Genomic DNA, 13,991 nt, shown 5'->3' on the forward strand with positions numbered 1-13,991 from the left:
CATAAGAGGATCCATAATCCTGTCACATGATGGTTTGGTCTATTTTCTTATTCTTCCCTGGACACATGAGGGCACGTCTACCAAATTGTCATAAGGATTGTCACTGATGAACACCTGTCCGATGAAAGGCATAGTTTCCTGTTTACTTATTGTGGACATTTGTGTGTTTTAATTGAAGTGACTTTTGCACAGACATGTGTGTGCAGGGCAAATATTTAATCAATTTATTTAAACCTTCAGAAATCAAGTAACACCAACCAGGACATGATTTAGTCACCAGGAGAGATGAGACAGGAGAGGGAGTGTGAATGTGAAGAGAGCATGATCATGTTAATCAGGAACCAGGAGAGTCATCTTCGTGTTGTTGATCTTGATTCCATTGAGACAAGGATGTGTCTCATCTCAGTTACTCTTTCTGTAGGTGAAGAAAACAGAACAAAAGGTTTAGTAGATTCGACTGTGTGACGGCTGACAGGGGTGGGTCTCAGGCAATAGGCTGTCCAGGGTACAGGGAGCTGGTAGCTGATCCAACGTCCAATTTCAGGTGGACCTCAACACTGCACATCTCTGTGATGGCAGCTTCCCTGTGGAATTGTCCCGAGGATGTACAATGCTTGGAGATTTCCCACTGGGGATCGATTCTAGGCGTGGTGATTTCAGAATGCATGTAAATGGTAGTGTTTCATCTAAAGATGAGTTTCAGGCTCTGTAATTGGATCAGGAAACTGTAATAGTCCAACTTATGTCTTCAGGGTCCTCAATAATTTACTTTTTTTAAATATTACAGTAGAGTTGATTATCAATGTTGCATGAATTTCAGGTGTACAGCCAAGTGATTATACACACAAAAACTAGTATCGATTCTTTTTCTGACTCTTTTCCCATTTGGGTTTTTACAGAGTATTGCGTATAGTCCCTTGTGCTATGCAGTTGGACCTTGTTCTCTATCCATCTTGTACTTAAGTGTTTGCATCTACTAACCCCAAACTTCTCAGACAGTAAGGAGTCTGCTTGCAATTCAGAGGACCCAGGTTTGATCCCTTTATTGGTAAGATCCTCTATAGAACAGAATGATACCCACACCAGTATTTTTTCCTGGAGAAACCAATGGTCAGAGGAGCCTGTAGGGCTATGGTCCATGGGGTCGCAGAGAGTCGGACCCGACTGAGCAACTAACCTTTTCTTTCACTTTCTCTTTTCAACAGCAAACATCCCAATACTTCTTTTCCACAATCCCCTCCCATTTGTCAACCACAAGTGTGTTCTCCACGTTGTGAGTCTGTTTCTGCTTTGTAAATAAGTCCTTCCGTGTCGTGTTTTAGATTCCATGCAGAAGTGATATCTATGTGAAAGTGAAATTCTCTCCGTCTTGTCCAACTCTTTGTGACCCCATGGACTATAGCCCACCAGGTTTCCCTGTCCATGGAGATGCTCCAGGCAAGAATACTGGAGTGTGTTGCCATTTCTCTCTCCAGGGGATCTTCCCAACCCAGGGATTGAATGCGGGTCTCCTGCATAGTTGGCGGATTCTTTACCATCTGAGCCACAACATTTACCTACACTAAAGTGAGAGTTTGACTATTAAGAAAGCTGAGTGTAAAAAAATTGATGCTTTTGAACTGTGGTGTTGGAGAAGACCCTTGAGTGTCCCTTAGACTGCAAGGACATCCAACCAGTCCATCCTAAAGGAAATTAGTCCTGCATATTCACTGGAAGGGTTAAGCTGAATCTCCAATCCTTTGACCACCTGATGTGAAGAACTGACTCACTAGAAAAGATACTGATGCTGGGAAAGATTGAGGACAGGAGGAGAAGGGGACAACAGAGGTCAGATGGTTGGATGGCATCACCAACTCCGTGGACATGAATTTGAGTCAATCCTGGTGTACTACAGCCTTTGGAGTCACAAAGAGTTGGACATGACTGAGCAACTGAACTGAACTGAAAACTCTAAGTGACATTTATGGTATTTGTCTTTCTCATTCTGGCTTATTTTACCTAGCATGACAAATATCTAGGTCCATCCATGTTGCTGCAAAGGAGTTATTTGCTTCTTGTTATGGCTGTACAATGTTCCACAGAATATACATACCACGTCTTTGTTTTCATATTCACCTGGAAGCCTGTGCTTTTCCTTGCTTTGTTTCTTAATTTTCTTTCTCAACAACAATTTAAAGACCATATTTTGGTCTAGAGCAGTGCCATTTCCTGAGGCTGTCTTAGTTTAGAAAGTTTAAACATCTCACTTTTGGAACATCTTCTGAGTGGGAATGTAAAGCAAATACATGTTTCAGACAGTGTGGTTGGAAGGCACTTACTGGTTCTGTCAGGATCATATGAGATTAAACTGTGTTCTTGCACAAAGCATGAAAGTGGAAGTTGCTCAGTCGTGTCCAGTTCCTTGTAGTCCCATGGACCATGACAGCCCATGGAATTCTCCAGGCCAGAATAATGGAGAAACTTTTCCCTTCTCCAGGGAATCTTCCCAACCCAGGGATCAAACCCAAGTCTCCCCAGCTGAGCCACAAGGGCAAGAATACTGAAATGGGTAGCCTATTCCTTCTCCAGCAGATCTGTCCAACCCAGGAATTGAACCAGGGTCTCCTGCATTGCAGGCGGATTCTTTAGCAACTGAGCTATCAGAAGCAGGGCTCTCTTTAACACCGATTCTCTTGGAGGAGGAATGTGCGAGGACAACCACGAGGTCCAGACTGACGGGAACACTAACAATTTCCACCAACTCGTGGGGATTCCTGCTTCTCTCCGATAACTCTGGTCTGCAAGATTCCGACAGGATGAGACTCTCTGGCCACAGCTGCTCAGCGTTAATCAACCAAACTGCTTGCAATTTTATATGCCTCAAGGGCAGTGAAATTATGGAACAAAACAATGCTTTAGTGACACATGTAAATTGTTGGGACAAACATTTCACACACATGAAATAACATTGTGTCATTGCTTCATCTGGAAGGGTCATCATTAGGACTGTGTGTACTTACAAAAGTGTCAGAGTCACTTTTTTTCACTCCTCTGGACAGGTATCTGGGGAAAAACAAAATGGGAGAAAGAAAAGAGCCACTGATTACTAACATTCCCGGGCATTTTCAAGGATTCTTTCTTTCTTTCTTTTTTAAAATAACGGTTCTTAAAAGAGATTACTTATGGAAGAAGAAATTTTGAATAAGCTGACTTGTTTCCTGATATTTACACACCAGGTGAATGATATGTCTAGGGAAAAAAGTTTAAGTCCATTACCATTATCGATGATATTCCGGATATTTTCTTCTGGAATCCCTTTTTCTCTCACTGCATTGTTGAACTTCTCTATGTTTTCCGAGTTAACACTATCTCCTGAACCTGTAAAATGAGACCATGCAGAAAGCAGAATTGTTGACCCCTGGGAAGCCACAGAAATGTCTGAATTTACAGAACAAGAAATGCAATGGGCCAATCAGTTGTTCACTTGTATAATCTAAAAGCTTCAAACAATTTCCATGACAAAGACATGTGATTTCTGTCCTAAGAATTGACCCCAGTCCCACTTGGTGAGTAGGACACTCTACCCCTCAGCATCAGGAGCTGGATCGCAAATACTTGCCAGGATCTCCATGAATTTGGGGTTCATGTCATCTTAGTATGCAATCTACTTGCTTCTCACACCTTCCTTGAATATGTAACTGCCACTCATATCTCTTTGTACACCAAGCTTAGTAGTAAAAATCTTTGTTCCCTTCCACATACACATTCACCTCATCACACGTAATAACCGGGGGTGACTTACTCTTTCATGAACCTACCATTCTACCCAATAACCTTTTCTGAAATAGACTACTGTTGTCTCCATGACACACACACCTCTTAGTGCTTCTCTGTGGTTACTTGAGGGAGTGATGTCAGTGTTCATAAGAACAATTCATTTGAAATACGGAAAAGGACAAAATTTGTCAAATAAGAGTGTATTCCAAGGTTTACAGTGCATCAGAACATTGATATTGAATTCTAATACATACATGTGAAGTCTGCATATATATGGAATCTGGAAAGATGGTACTGATAATGAATTTATTTGCAGGGCATCAGTGGAGAAACAGTCATAGAAAAGAGACTTATGGGCATGGGGAGAGGGGAGGAGATGGTGAGATGTATGGAGGGAGTATCATACAAATGTACATGACCACATTTAAAATAGATAGCCAATGGGAATTTGCTGTATGTCTCAGGGAACTGAAACAGGGGCTCTGTATTAAACTCGAGGGGTGGGATGGGGAGGGAGATGGGAGGGAGTTTCAAAAGGTAGGGGACATATGTATACCTATGAGCTTCCCTTGTGTCTCTGCTAGTAAAGATACCTCCTGCAATGTGGGAGCCCTGGGCTTGATCCATGGGTTGGGAAGTTACCCTGGGGAAGGGAAAGGCCACCCACTCTGGCCTGGAGAATTCCATGGACTGTATACTCCATGGGGTCACGAAGAGTCAGACACAACTGAGCAACTTTCACACAAGCCTAGGTATAACTATGCCTGATTCATGTTGATGTTTGGCAGAAAACAATACAATCCATAAAGCCATGATCCTTCAATTAAAACAAAATAAAATTTTAAACATGAAATAAAGTCAGCCTCATTTACACATGGCTTGAAATTTGTTGACATACATAAAATAAAAATTCTATTAAAACTTAATTTTTAAAATTTCAGCAGATAGGAATCATTTTGAAATGCCTGACGTGATACTCTGCTCCCTATGTCCTCCTTTTTCTCGGTAGATTACCTTCCAGGTTCATGAATTCAGTGAGCATAAAGACGCAGGCCTTGCACCCTGAATATGGAATCCTGTCAGCACCTCCTGATATTCTGAATGAAAGTCCTGACAGGGGCTGTGTTACATGAGAATGGCAATGGGAACTATAGGATGTCATACCTACCAAACAATTGCACCACTTCTGTCTTCTTGCCATGTTCATCCACATTGATATCATGAGCTATGAGAGCATTGTTGTCTGCACTAACAAGTCGAAATTCAGTGTTACCCGCGTCTACGAGAGAGAGGAAAGATACAAATAGCGCCACCTTAACATATTGTCAGTTAAATGATTGTGGCACACGGTGGGCATGAAGAACAGCCCAACATGTATGGACCCACTCACACCGTGCGTGCTCAGAGTACTACTGTTAAACACGGCAAGGAGAAGAGACACGATTTTTCCTCATCCTCAACTTTTCCTATACTTAACCAGTCACTCCTTGCTGTCTTACTAAAATGCTTTCTAGAACGTGTCTTCTGATAAACCTAACAGATTATTTTTTTGCTTTTGAATTTATTTATTTATTTCTGATTTGCTGAGTCTTCCCTGCTGCCCCTGGGCTTTCTCCACTTGTGGTGACTGGGGAGTAGAGTCTAGTTGTGGTGGGCAGGCTTCTCATTGCAGTGGCTTCTCTTGTTGCTGAGCACAGGCTCTGGGGTGCGTGGGCTTCACTAGTTGCAGCACGGGGTTCTAGAGTGCAGGATCAGTAGTTGTGGTACATGAGCTCAGTTACCCCACTGCATGTGGGATCTTCTCAGACTAGGGATTGAACCTATGTCTCCTGCCCTGGCAGGCAGATTCTTATCCCCTGGACCAGCAGGGAAGTCCCTGATATCAATGTGGATGTTTTAAATAGCATGAACATATGATCAAACCCAGGCTCAAAAATTCTTTCTATTTCTCTTACACCAGACATGGAGTTGGTTTCTGGTGACCAAAATCAACCTATATTGTGTTCATTACCTTCTGTTCCTGAGTGCCTATGCTAGGTCAGGCAACCTTTTGAACACTTTAATACTGTGTTTCCCGAATCCATCAGACTGGGGTGTGACCCAGCCCACTGCTGTGTCTGTTGGTGTGAAGACAGCTTACCTGCTGGGACATGTAGGCAGTGACCCCCTAGTGGTGACCTCCTTCCCCACTTGGAGTGCTGTCCCTCCTCTCTGCCCTGCCTGTGTATCTGCACAAGAAGTATTTCTGACCTACTGTGTGTCCCCTCTACATCCATCCTCTCTCTCAGGGCTTCCATCTCACCTTCCTCGAATCACTCAGCAATACAAAATGTGAAACTGCCCATCTGTGTTCCTGAAGCATGCAAACACCACTGCTCCGAGTCTGAAACACTGAAAATTATTAGTGTGCTTGGAAAAAAAGGAAAAGCAGCCAAAGCAGCTTCAGAGTCTCAGAGCCCTGACAAGAATATGCAATTTTCCCAAGGCCATGCCACGTCCACCAGCCTTGCTCACGTTGGGACAGCTTCATTCAGACTATGCATGACCTCAGATTATCAGTGACCTCCTGTGGTTAACCGTGGCTTCACCAAGGTGGGCATAGCAGCATTACTGAGTTGACTGTGATGTTCATGAACGGATGGGCCAGTGAGAGTACACCTATCTTCTTGGCGTCAGGACACCATCAAGGCCACTGCTGGGACTGGGCCTGATGTGGGGACACCTCACAGTCCCCAAGACACACCTGAAGGCTGCAATGGCTGGTCCCCAAGAGACCTTCCAAGAAGTGTTGCACTTCTGTTTGTCTCCCTTGTTTAGTCACTGGGTAAAAATCAAGATAAAAAGGATTGCAAAAATGGTGAAGAGTAAAGACACTGGACGCATTCATGATTCACCCAAAGGAAACCATATAGGAAACCCAAAGGAAATAAGAAAATGAAGGCATAATTTAGAAAGCCTCAAATACCAGAAGTTATTGATCCAAGTATGGGGAACTATGTCAGGCATGAATTTTACTAACTTGTGGCTACTGCACATGTGCTGTGTGACTATTTAGTTTAGGCAAGGGTTGTGATCACATATTGATGTGTTTAAATTTTAATCAACCATGTTTCCGTTAGGCCATGTGAAAATAAAAATGTTATTTATGGCCACTATGAAAATTTCAGAGATATAAAGCTTAGCCAGCATCCCCATTCCTTTGTATAGAAGCTGCCTTTATGGTTGAACTCATGATGATTTCCTTGAGTTCAAGTTCATCCATCTCACCTTGAATGGACCAAGATATTATAAGACTGTTTTTAAAAATGAGTGGCACAAATGTGCCATCTCAAGATATACCCCGAGGCCTCAGTTCTTAAGTTTGTTGCAAATTATCTGTGAGAACCCTACAAAATACAAATTCTACACTCATGCTTAGTCACATTGTTCTTGTTGATATTTAATCACTATGTCATGTCTGACTCCCCACGACCTCATGAACCCCACACCAAGTTCCTCTGTCCTGCTCGATCTTCCAGAGTTTGCTCAAATTCACATCCTTTGAGTCGATGATGACATTGACCATCTAATCCTCTGTCATTCCCTTCTCCCACCTTCACACTTTCCCAGCATCAAGGTCTTTTCCAATGAGTCAGTTCTTCGCATTAGGTGGCCAACGTACTGGGACTTAAGCTTCAGCATCAGTCCTTCCAATGAATATTCAGGACTGATTGCCTTTACAATGGACTGGTTTGATCTCCTTGCAGTCCAAGGGACTCTCAAGAGTCTTCTACAGCAACACAGTTTAAAAGCATCTGTTCTTTTGTGCTCAGCCTTCTTTATGGTGAAACTCTCAAATCCATACATAACTACTGAAGAAACATCCCTACTGTTGACAGAATGGACATTTGTTGGCAAAGTGGTGTCACTGCATTTTAATAAGCTGTCTTGGGTTGTCATAGCTTTCCTTCCAAATATCAATCATCTTTAATTACGTAGCTGCAGTCACAATCTGCAGAGATTTTCGAACCCAAGAAAATAAAATCTGTCACTTCTTCCACTCTTTCCACTTTATATTTCCCATACAATCAGGGGACCAGATGCCATGATCTTAGTGTTTTTGAATGTTGAGCTTCAGACCAGCTCTTTCAGTCTCCTCTTTCACCATCATCAAGAGACTCTTTATTTCCTCTTTACTTTCTTCCATTAAAGTGGTATCATGTGCATATCTGAAGCTGTTGATATTTCCAGTAGCAATCTTGATTCTAGCTTGTCTGGCATTTAGCATGATGTACTCTGCATATAAGTTATACAAGCAGCATGACAGTTTATACTATCTTGTACTCTTTTCCCATTTTTGAACCAGTCTGTTGTTCCCCATCCCGTTCTCCCTGTTACCAACTGATCCACATACAGGTTTCTCTGGAGACAGTTAAGGCTATCCAGTATTCCCATATCTTTAACAATTTTCCACAGTTTGTTGTGATCAACACTGTCAAAGACTTTACCACAGTCAATGAAGCAGGAAAAAGTTTTTTTTTTCTTTCTGGAATTGCCTTGGTTTCTCCATGATCCAGTGAATGTTGACAATTTGATCTGGTTCATCTGCCTTTTCTAAATCATGCCTATGCTTCTGGAAATTGTCGGATCATGTACCGCTGAATCCCAACTTGAAGGATGTTAACTTGCTCACATGTGAAATGAGCACATCAATGCTGTAATTTGAACATTCTCTGTCATTGTCCTTCTAAGGGAATGAAATGGAAACTGACCATTTCCAGTTCCTTGGCCACTGCTGAGTTTTCCAAAGTTGCTGACACATTGCTTGCAGTCCTTCAACAGCATCATTTTTTTTTAGGATTTTAAAGAGCACAGCTTGAATTCTGTCACCTCCATTAGTGTTGTTCATATAGTGTTATTCATAACCTAAAGTCCACTTAAATTCACAGTCTAGGATGTCTGGATCTGGTCTCGGTGAATAACATTCCATTGAGGGGAGATGTTCCAGTCCCTGACCTCTGATTTTTAGTAGGAGTAGAATTCAAGTGTGTGGGTTAATTGAAGAAAGTTGAGACCAAGATTTCCACCTGAACATACTCTTTCCAGTGAAACATTCATACTTACAGTCAAGAGCATAAAAGTCTTCTTCCTTTGTGCCTGAGACATATTTTTCTATGCATTCTCCATTCTCCCTTAAAAACAAAATATATTCAAGTCGGTTGATTAAGATAATAAAAGCTTGATGGATAATTAGGATTCTTGCTGACACCCAAGAATATGTGTCAAGTATCACCTCAGTCCTGATGAACAATTTGACCTTTAAAAGAGACAAAATGTCTTGTCTCAGATCCAGTCACCATCAAGTGACAAGGATGGCTTGTCTACACACTAAATCTGACCAGTAGTTCCAAAGATAACCGGCACATATAAGACAGGTCATGTTTACGGCCAACAAACATAGAGAAATCTAGAATTTTAGGAAAAAAAGAAAAAGAATGAACTTCTCCATTATATATATAGTTTCAGAAAACAGAGAGGCATAGCCGTCATGAAGAACCTTGTGTGCTGTCAGAGCCCTGGCAGTGATTCATTAGACAATGAAAGTGAAAGTATTTGTCACTCAGTGGTGTCCAACTCTTTGCGACCCCGTGGACCCGCCAGCCTCCTCCTCTGTCCATGGGATTCTCCAGGCAAGAAGAATGGAGTGGGTTGCCATTTCCTTCTCCAGGGGAATTTCCCGACTCAGGAATGGAATCCACGTCTCCTGCATTACAGGCAGATTCTTTACCCTCTGAGACACCAGGGAAGCCCTTATTAGATAATATGAAAGCCAACAACAGAACCAACAAGATAGCCATCATTAGACAATCTGAGAGCCTAAAATCACAAAATTTTTAAAAAAAGTTTAATTTTCTCCAAACACACACTCCTCCTCCACCACAGTACCATATGAGGATTAAACTTGAAAGACACATGTCCGTATACAGACACATTTCTCACTCACAGAGACACAAACACAGGCAAACCCTTAAGTACACATGATGTGCCTATATGATATTATGAAGAAATATATGTGTATAATATATGAAAATTATAGATTGTGACAATCTGTAAGCAAAGAGTAAGTGGCTTCTCATATGTCCTCTGTACATACATGTGATAAAAGCTGTATTTGGCACATAGAAAAAAATTTCATGAAACTAATACTAAAAGGGAAATAACCCTACAGGAACTGGATTAATTTTTGAACAGTCACCTTGACAAACAATGCCCACAGTGAAGTGTGGTGAGTGTTCTTGGTCATTGAAAGTGAAACTGCAAGTCACTCAGTCATGTCTGCCTCTTTGTGACCGAATGGACTATAGAGTCCGTGGAATTCTGCAGGACAGAATACTGGAGTCGATAGCTTATCCCATCTCCAGTGGATCTTCTTGACCCAGGAATTTAAGTGGGGACTCCTGCATTGCAGGTGGATTTTTTACCAACTGAGCTATGAGGGAAGACCGCTTAGTCATTAGGGAATTGAGATGCATTGAAATCACTGAACAGCAACCACAAAGTGGGAACACAACAATTATCAAGTATAACTGCAAATACACAAAGTTTTATCTCAGCAGACAAACTCCTTTCATTTGGCTTGAAAAATGTAACTCCTTTCATTTGTCTTGGAAAACGTGATTCCTTGCATATGCAGACACTGATACCTGTTTTAAGCATTCTGCTGAGTGATGGAAGGTGGGGAAAATGATTCATAGTACATAATTTTCTCACGGGAAGCACCAGAGAAGTCTAGAATATGCAGATTTGTCCTTACCTATGGCTCTGCTGCTACTGCTGCTAAGTCGCTTCAGTCGTGTCTGACTCTGTGGGACCCCATAGACGGCAGCCCACCAGGCTCCACCGTCCCTGGGATTCTCCAGGCAGGAACACTGGAGTGGGTTGCCATTTCCTTCTCCAATGCATGAAAGTGAAAAGTGAAATTGAAGTCGCTCAGTCGTGTCTGACTCTTAGCGACCCCATGGACTGCAGCCTACTTGGCTTCTCTGTCCATTTTATTTTCCAGGCAAGAGTACTGGAGTGGGGTGCCATTGCCTTCTCCCTGTTCCTGTATGACTGGTTTTAACTAAATTGTAAGTATACTATGAAATGATGAAGCGAGGGTTGGGTGTTTCGAAAGAACAACATCAAAACATGTATATTATCTATAGTGAAACAGATCACCAGCCCAGGTTGGATGCATGAGACAAGTGCTCGGGCCTGGTGCACTGGGAAGACCCAGAGGAATCGGGTGGAGAGGGAGGTGGGAGGGGGGATCTGGATGGAGAATACATGTAACTCCATGGCTGATTCATATCAATGCATGACAAAACCCACTACAATATTGTAAAGTAATTAGCCTCCAACTATTAAAAATAAATGAAAAAAAAAATGATGAAGCTGAAACTCCAATACTTTGGCCACCTGATGCGAAGAACTGACTCACCAGAAAAGACCCTCATACAGGGATAGATTGAAGCCGCGAGGAGAACGGCATGACAGAGGATGAGATGGTTGGATGGCATAACCAACTCAATGGACATGAGTTTGAGCAAACTCCAGAAGATGGTGACGGACAGGGAAGTCTGGTTTGCTGCAGTCCATGGGGTCTCAAAGAGTCGGGCAAGACTGAGTGACTGAACTGATGCTATGAAACATATGGTTATACATAATATAAAATCAGTTATATGTATTTATAAAGCAATATCCAAGCATAAAACATTTAGTTGCTTCTTTTCTTCATATTTTTCTTCCTGACAAGGCATACCTGACTTTACATGTTCTGGTTTGGTTTTTCTCGTGTGGGCTGAGGTGGGGGATAACTGCTGAACAAATGTGTTGATTTCTGCAATACTTGCATGTTCCTAGGAAATCGTCTGTAGTAGAGTGGACATTCCATGAATGGTACTTGGATCAGTGTGTGTGTCCTCCATTGCTCAGTCCTGTCCGATTCTTTGGGACCCCTTGGACTGTAGCCCACCAGGCATCTCTGTCCGTGGGATTCTCCAGGCAAGTATACAGGAGTGGGTGGCCATTCACTCCTCCAGGGGATCTACCTGACCCAGTGATCGAACTCATGTCTCGTGCATTGGCAGCCGCCTGGGAAGGCACCTGGGAAAGTCACTAGGGGCTCTGACGGCTTTGGGAAACTCAGTGGTGATGAAACATCACGTGAGGAAGCCCCGAGGGCAGAGCTCACTGTGTGCTCTCCCCGGGCTCTCCCTTTTGGGCTCAGTGGGAATCATCTCTTACAAATCCGCAGGAAGGGTTCAAGCCCTGGTGGGCTCAAGGACATGAGCCTCTTCCTTCTGCCGTGTCCCTCTTTCCTTTAATGAGCTGATGCCAGTGGAGCTCCTGGGTTCATCCTCTAAGCAGAATTTTCAGGGCATTCCCTGGAGGCTCACAGGGGAACTGCCCTCCCCCCAGCTCAGAAACCCTGCTCAGCCCCACAGCTCAGGGTGTCTTCCTCTCAACATCACCCAGAGATTTCCCTGCAGACAGGGAGGAGACACCCTCAATTAAGCTGGGATTTACATGTATTTTCCTTTTGGGTGATTTTTACTTACTTGACATAAAAGTGGAACAGTATTGTGCCATTTTCTTCATCAAACTCAATGTAACGCATGAAAGTGTGGAATGCCCCGCCCTCGGTGATCGTCTCTACGTTATCAGCGGCATTGTAATGAGATATCCATCTTCCTGTGAACTAAAAGTAAAATTCCCTTCAGAAATCTTAGTCCATCTCTGTCAATTCTGCCCAACATCATCCCGCAGCAGTTTCCCTGCCCTTTCACTTGGGCAGAAGTTACCTATCATTATGAACACAGCCCTAGGAGTAAAATCATGAGAAAACTCATGTCAGATACAGGAAATAATTGAGGTATTACTGAGATAGCTTGAGCTATCTTGTCAAATGCAAGAGCCCTAATCCAATAGCTATGTGATGTTCCTTCGTTTTTACAAGAGTAGTGAACATACATGAGAGCCAATGAATAGATGGCAGAGGTGACACAGACATCACAAACAGCACATACAGAGCCAGTGAACGGAGCAATTTTAATTCCATGGAGATGGCTAGACTAAGCGCTCCACATGACCAGACCTCAAAAGGGACACTCACACGGATATAGGTCAAGACCTCCTCCCAAGCTTGGACCACCGTTCAAATGCCCCAGTACCTGTGAGTTGTCTGTCTGAGCTTCACCTTGACTGGCCACAAGCAGACCAAGGACAAGACTGAAGAGCAGAACCTTCATCTTGTTGACTCTCTAGACGCTTATTCTCCAGAAGCTGAGGGTGTCCCAGTGGTTGGAGAGGATGCAAAATTGCTGCCACATTTATGGTCTGCATCTGTTGGCGTGACACATCATGAACCAATGGTTGTTCCTCATATGACCGCAGTTACAACAGGAGGCATCTTCAGTATCCTGGTTGGCAGAGATAAACGTTTCTGGCATTCTGTCATTTTAATAATGATATTTGTTTTAAGAGACTTGTATGTGGATGTGGGCATTTGACTTTTAAAGTGAGAAATTGCAGTACATCCAATATTGCAAAGGGACAATTATTTATTTTCCTGTTTATCATGAGATCCAAAATGAGATGAGCTGTCCAAGGCACATATCCCTCACTCCTGCTTAACATTTCTTTTCTAAATGTAAAAATTGACTGTGTGGTTTAGCCAAGGGAATACTATTTTCTAAGAGACCCTTGGAAAGACTCCTGTTATTCTGATGTGAGGAGCAGGTCAGCACTGAGAAATTTCCACCTTCTCCTGCCCCAATGTTGGCTTTTTCCTCTTGTGTACTAAGAGGACAGTCTGGTAAAATGACACTTAAACTCATCTGGAGAAGGCACATCAGTAGTTTATTTTCAGTAATTTCTTTCCAGACACCCTTTTACCCATTGAATCACTAATATTTTATTTACCCACTAACTCAGTTGTTTCTCCCAGGGAATAAAAAAGCTGGACAGCAGTTGTTACAATTTTTAGAATTTTGAATGGAAAAAAAATTTCCTAACTCAAGGTTAGTTAGGAACTAAGTCACTAAAACAGTGAAAGAGTCAATTTTTTTTGTATTTTTTAATCAAATTTTACTTACATTCATCTTCATTCATGGTTATTTATCAAACAGATACATTAAAAGATTTATTTTGTTCTAGTATAGAAATTAAGAAGTGAGATTCAGGGTTCCTGCGTCACCTAAGTGAGAACTGAC

General features: G+C 42.4%; 1 protein-coding gene across 1 annotated transcript; it reads right to left on the bottom strand.

Annotated features, from left to right (window-relative positions):
- Window positions 1–203: 203 nt before the first annotated feature.
- Window positions 204–13,067, bottom strand: LOC122434300 (odorant-binding protein-like). The gene is made up of 7 exons (XM_043457487.1): window positions 12,951–13,067; window positions 12,339–12,478; window positions 8,860–8,927; window positions 4,925–5,035; window positions 3,256–3,357; window positions 3,000–3,042; window positions 204–415 (listed from the first exon to the last, which is right to left on the bottom strand). The coding sequence occupies exons 1-6, from the start codon at window positions 13,026–13,028 to the stop codon at window positions 3,023–3,025; spliced, it is 519 nt and encodes a 172-aa protein (XP_043313422.1). The 5' UTR covers window positions 13,029–13,067; the 3' UTR covers window positions 204–415; window positions 3,000–3,022.
- Between the last annotated feature and the right edge of the window lie 924 nt (window positions 13,068–13,991).

This window comes from Cervus canadensis, chromosome X, assembly GCF_019320065.1.
Source record: "Cervus canadensis isolate Bull #8, Minnesota chromosome X, ASM1932006v1, whole genome shotgun sequence".
NCBI lineage: Eukaryota > Metazoa > Chordata > Mammalia > Artiodactyla > Cervidae > Cervus > Cervus canadensis.

Coding starts and splice junctions, on each gene's coding strand:
- LOC122434300 (XM_043457487.1), bottom strand. CDS start 13,028: ATGAAGGTTCTGCTCTTCAGTCTTGTCCTTGGTCTGCTTGTGGCCAGT. Junction 12,479..12,950: donor CTCAGACAGACAACTCACAG/GTACTGGGGCAT, acceptor TTTTACTTTTAG/TTCACAGGAAGATGGATATC. Junction 3,358..4,924: donor AGAAGTGGTGCAATTGTTTG/GTAGGTATGACA, acceptor CTCATTTTACAG/GTTCAGGAGATAGTGTTAAC.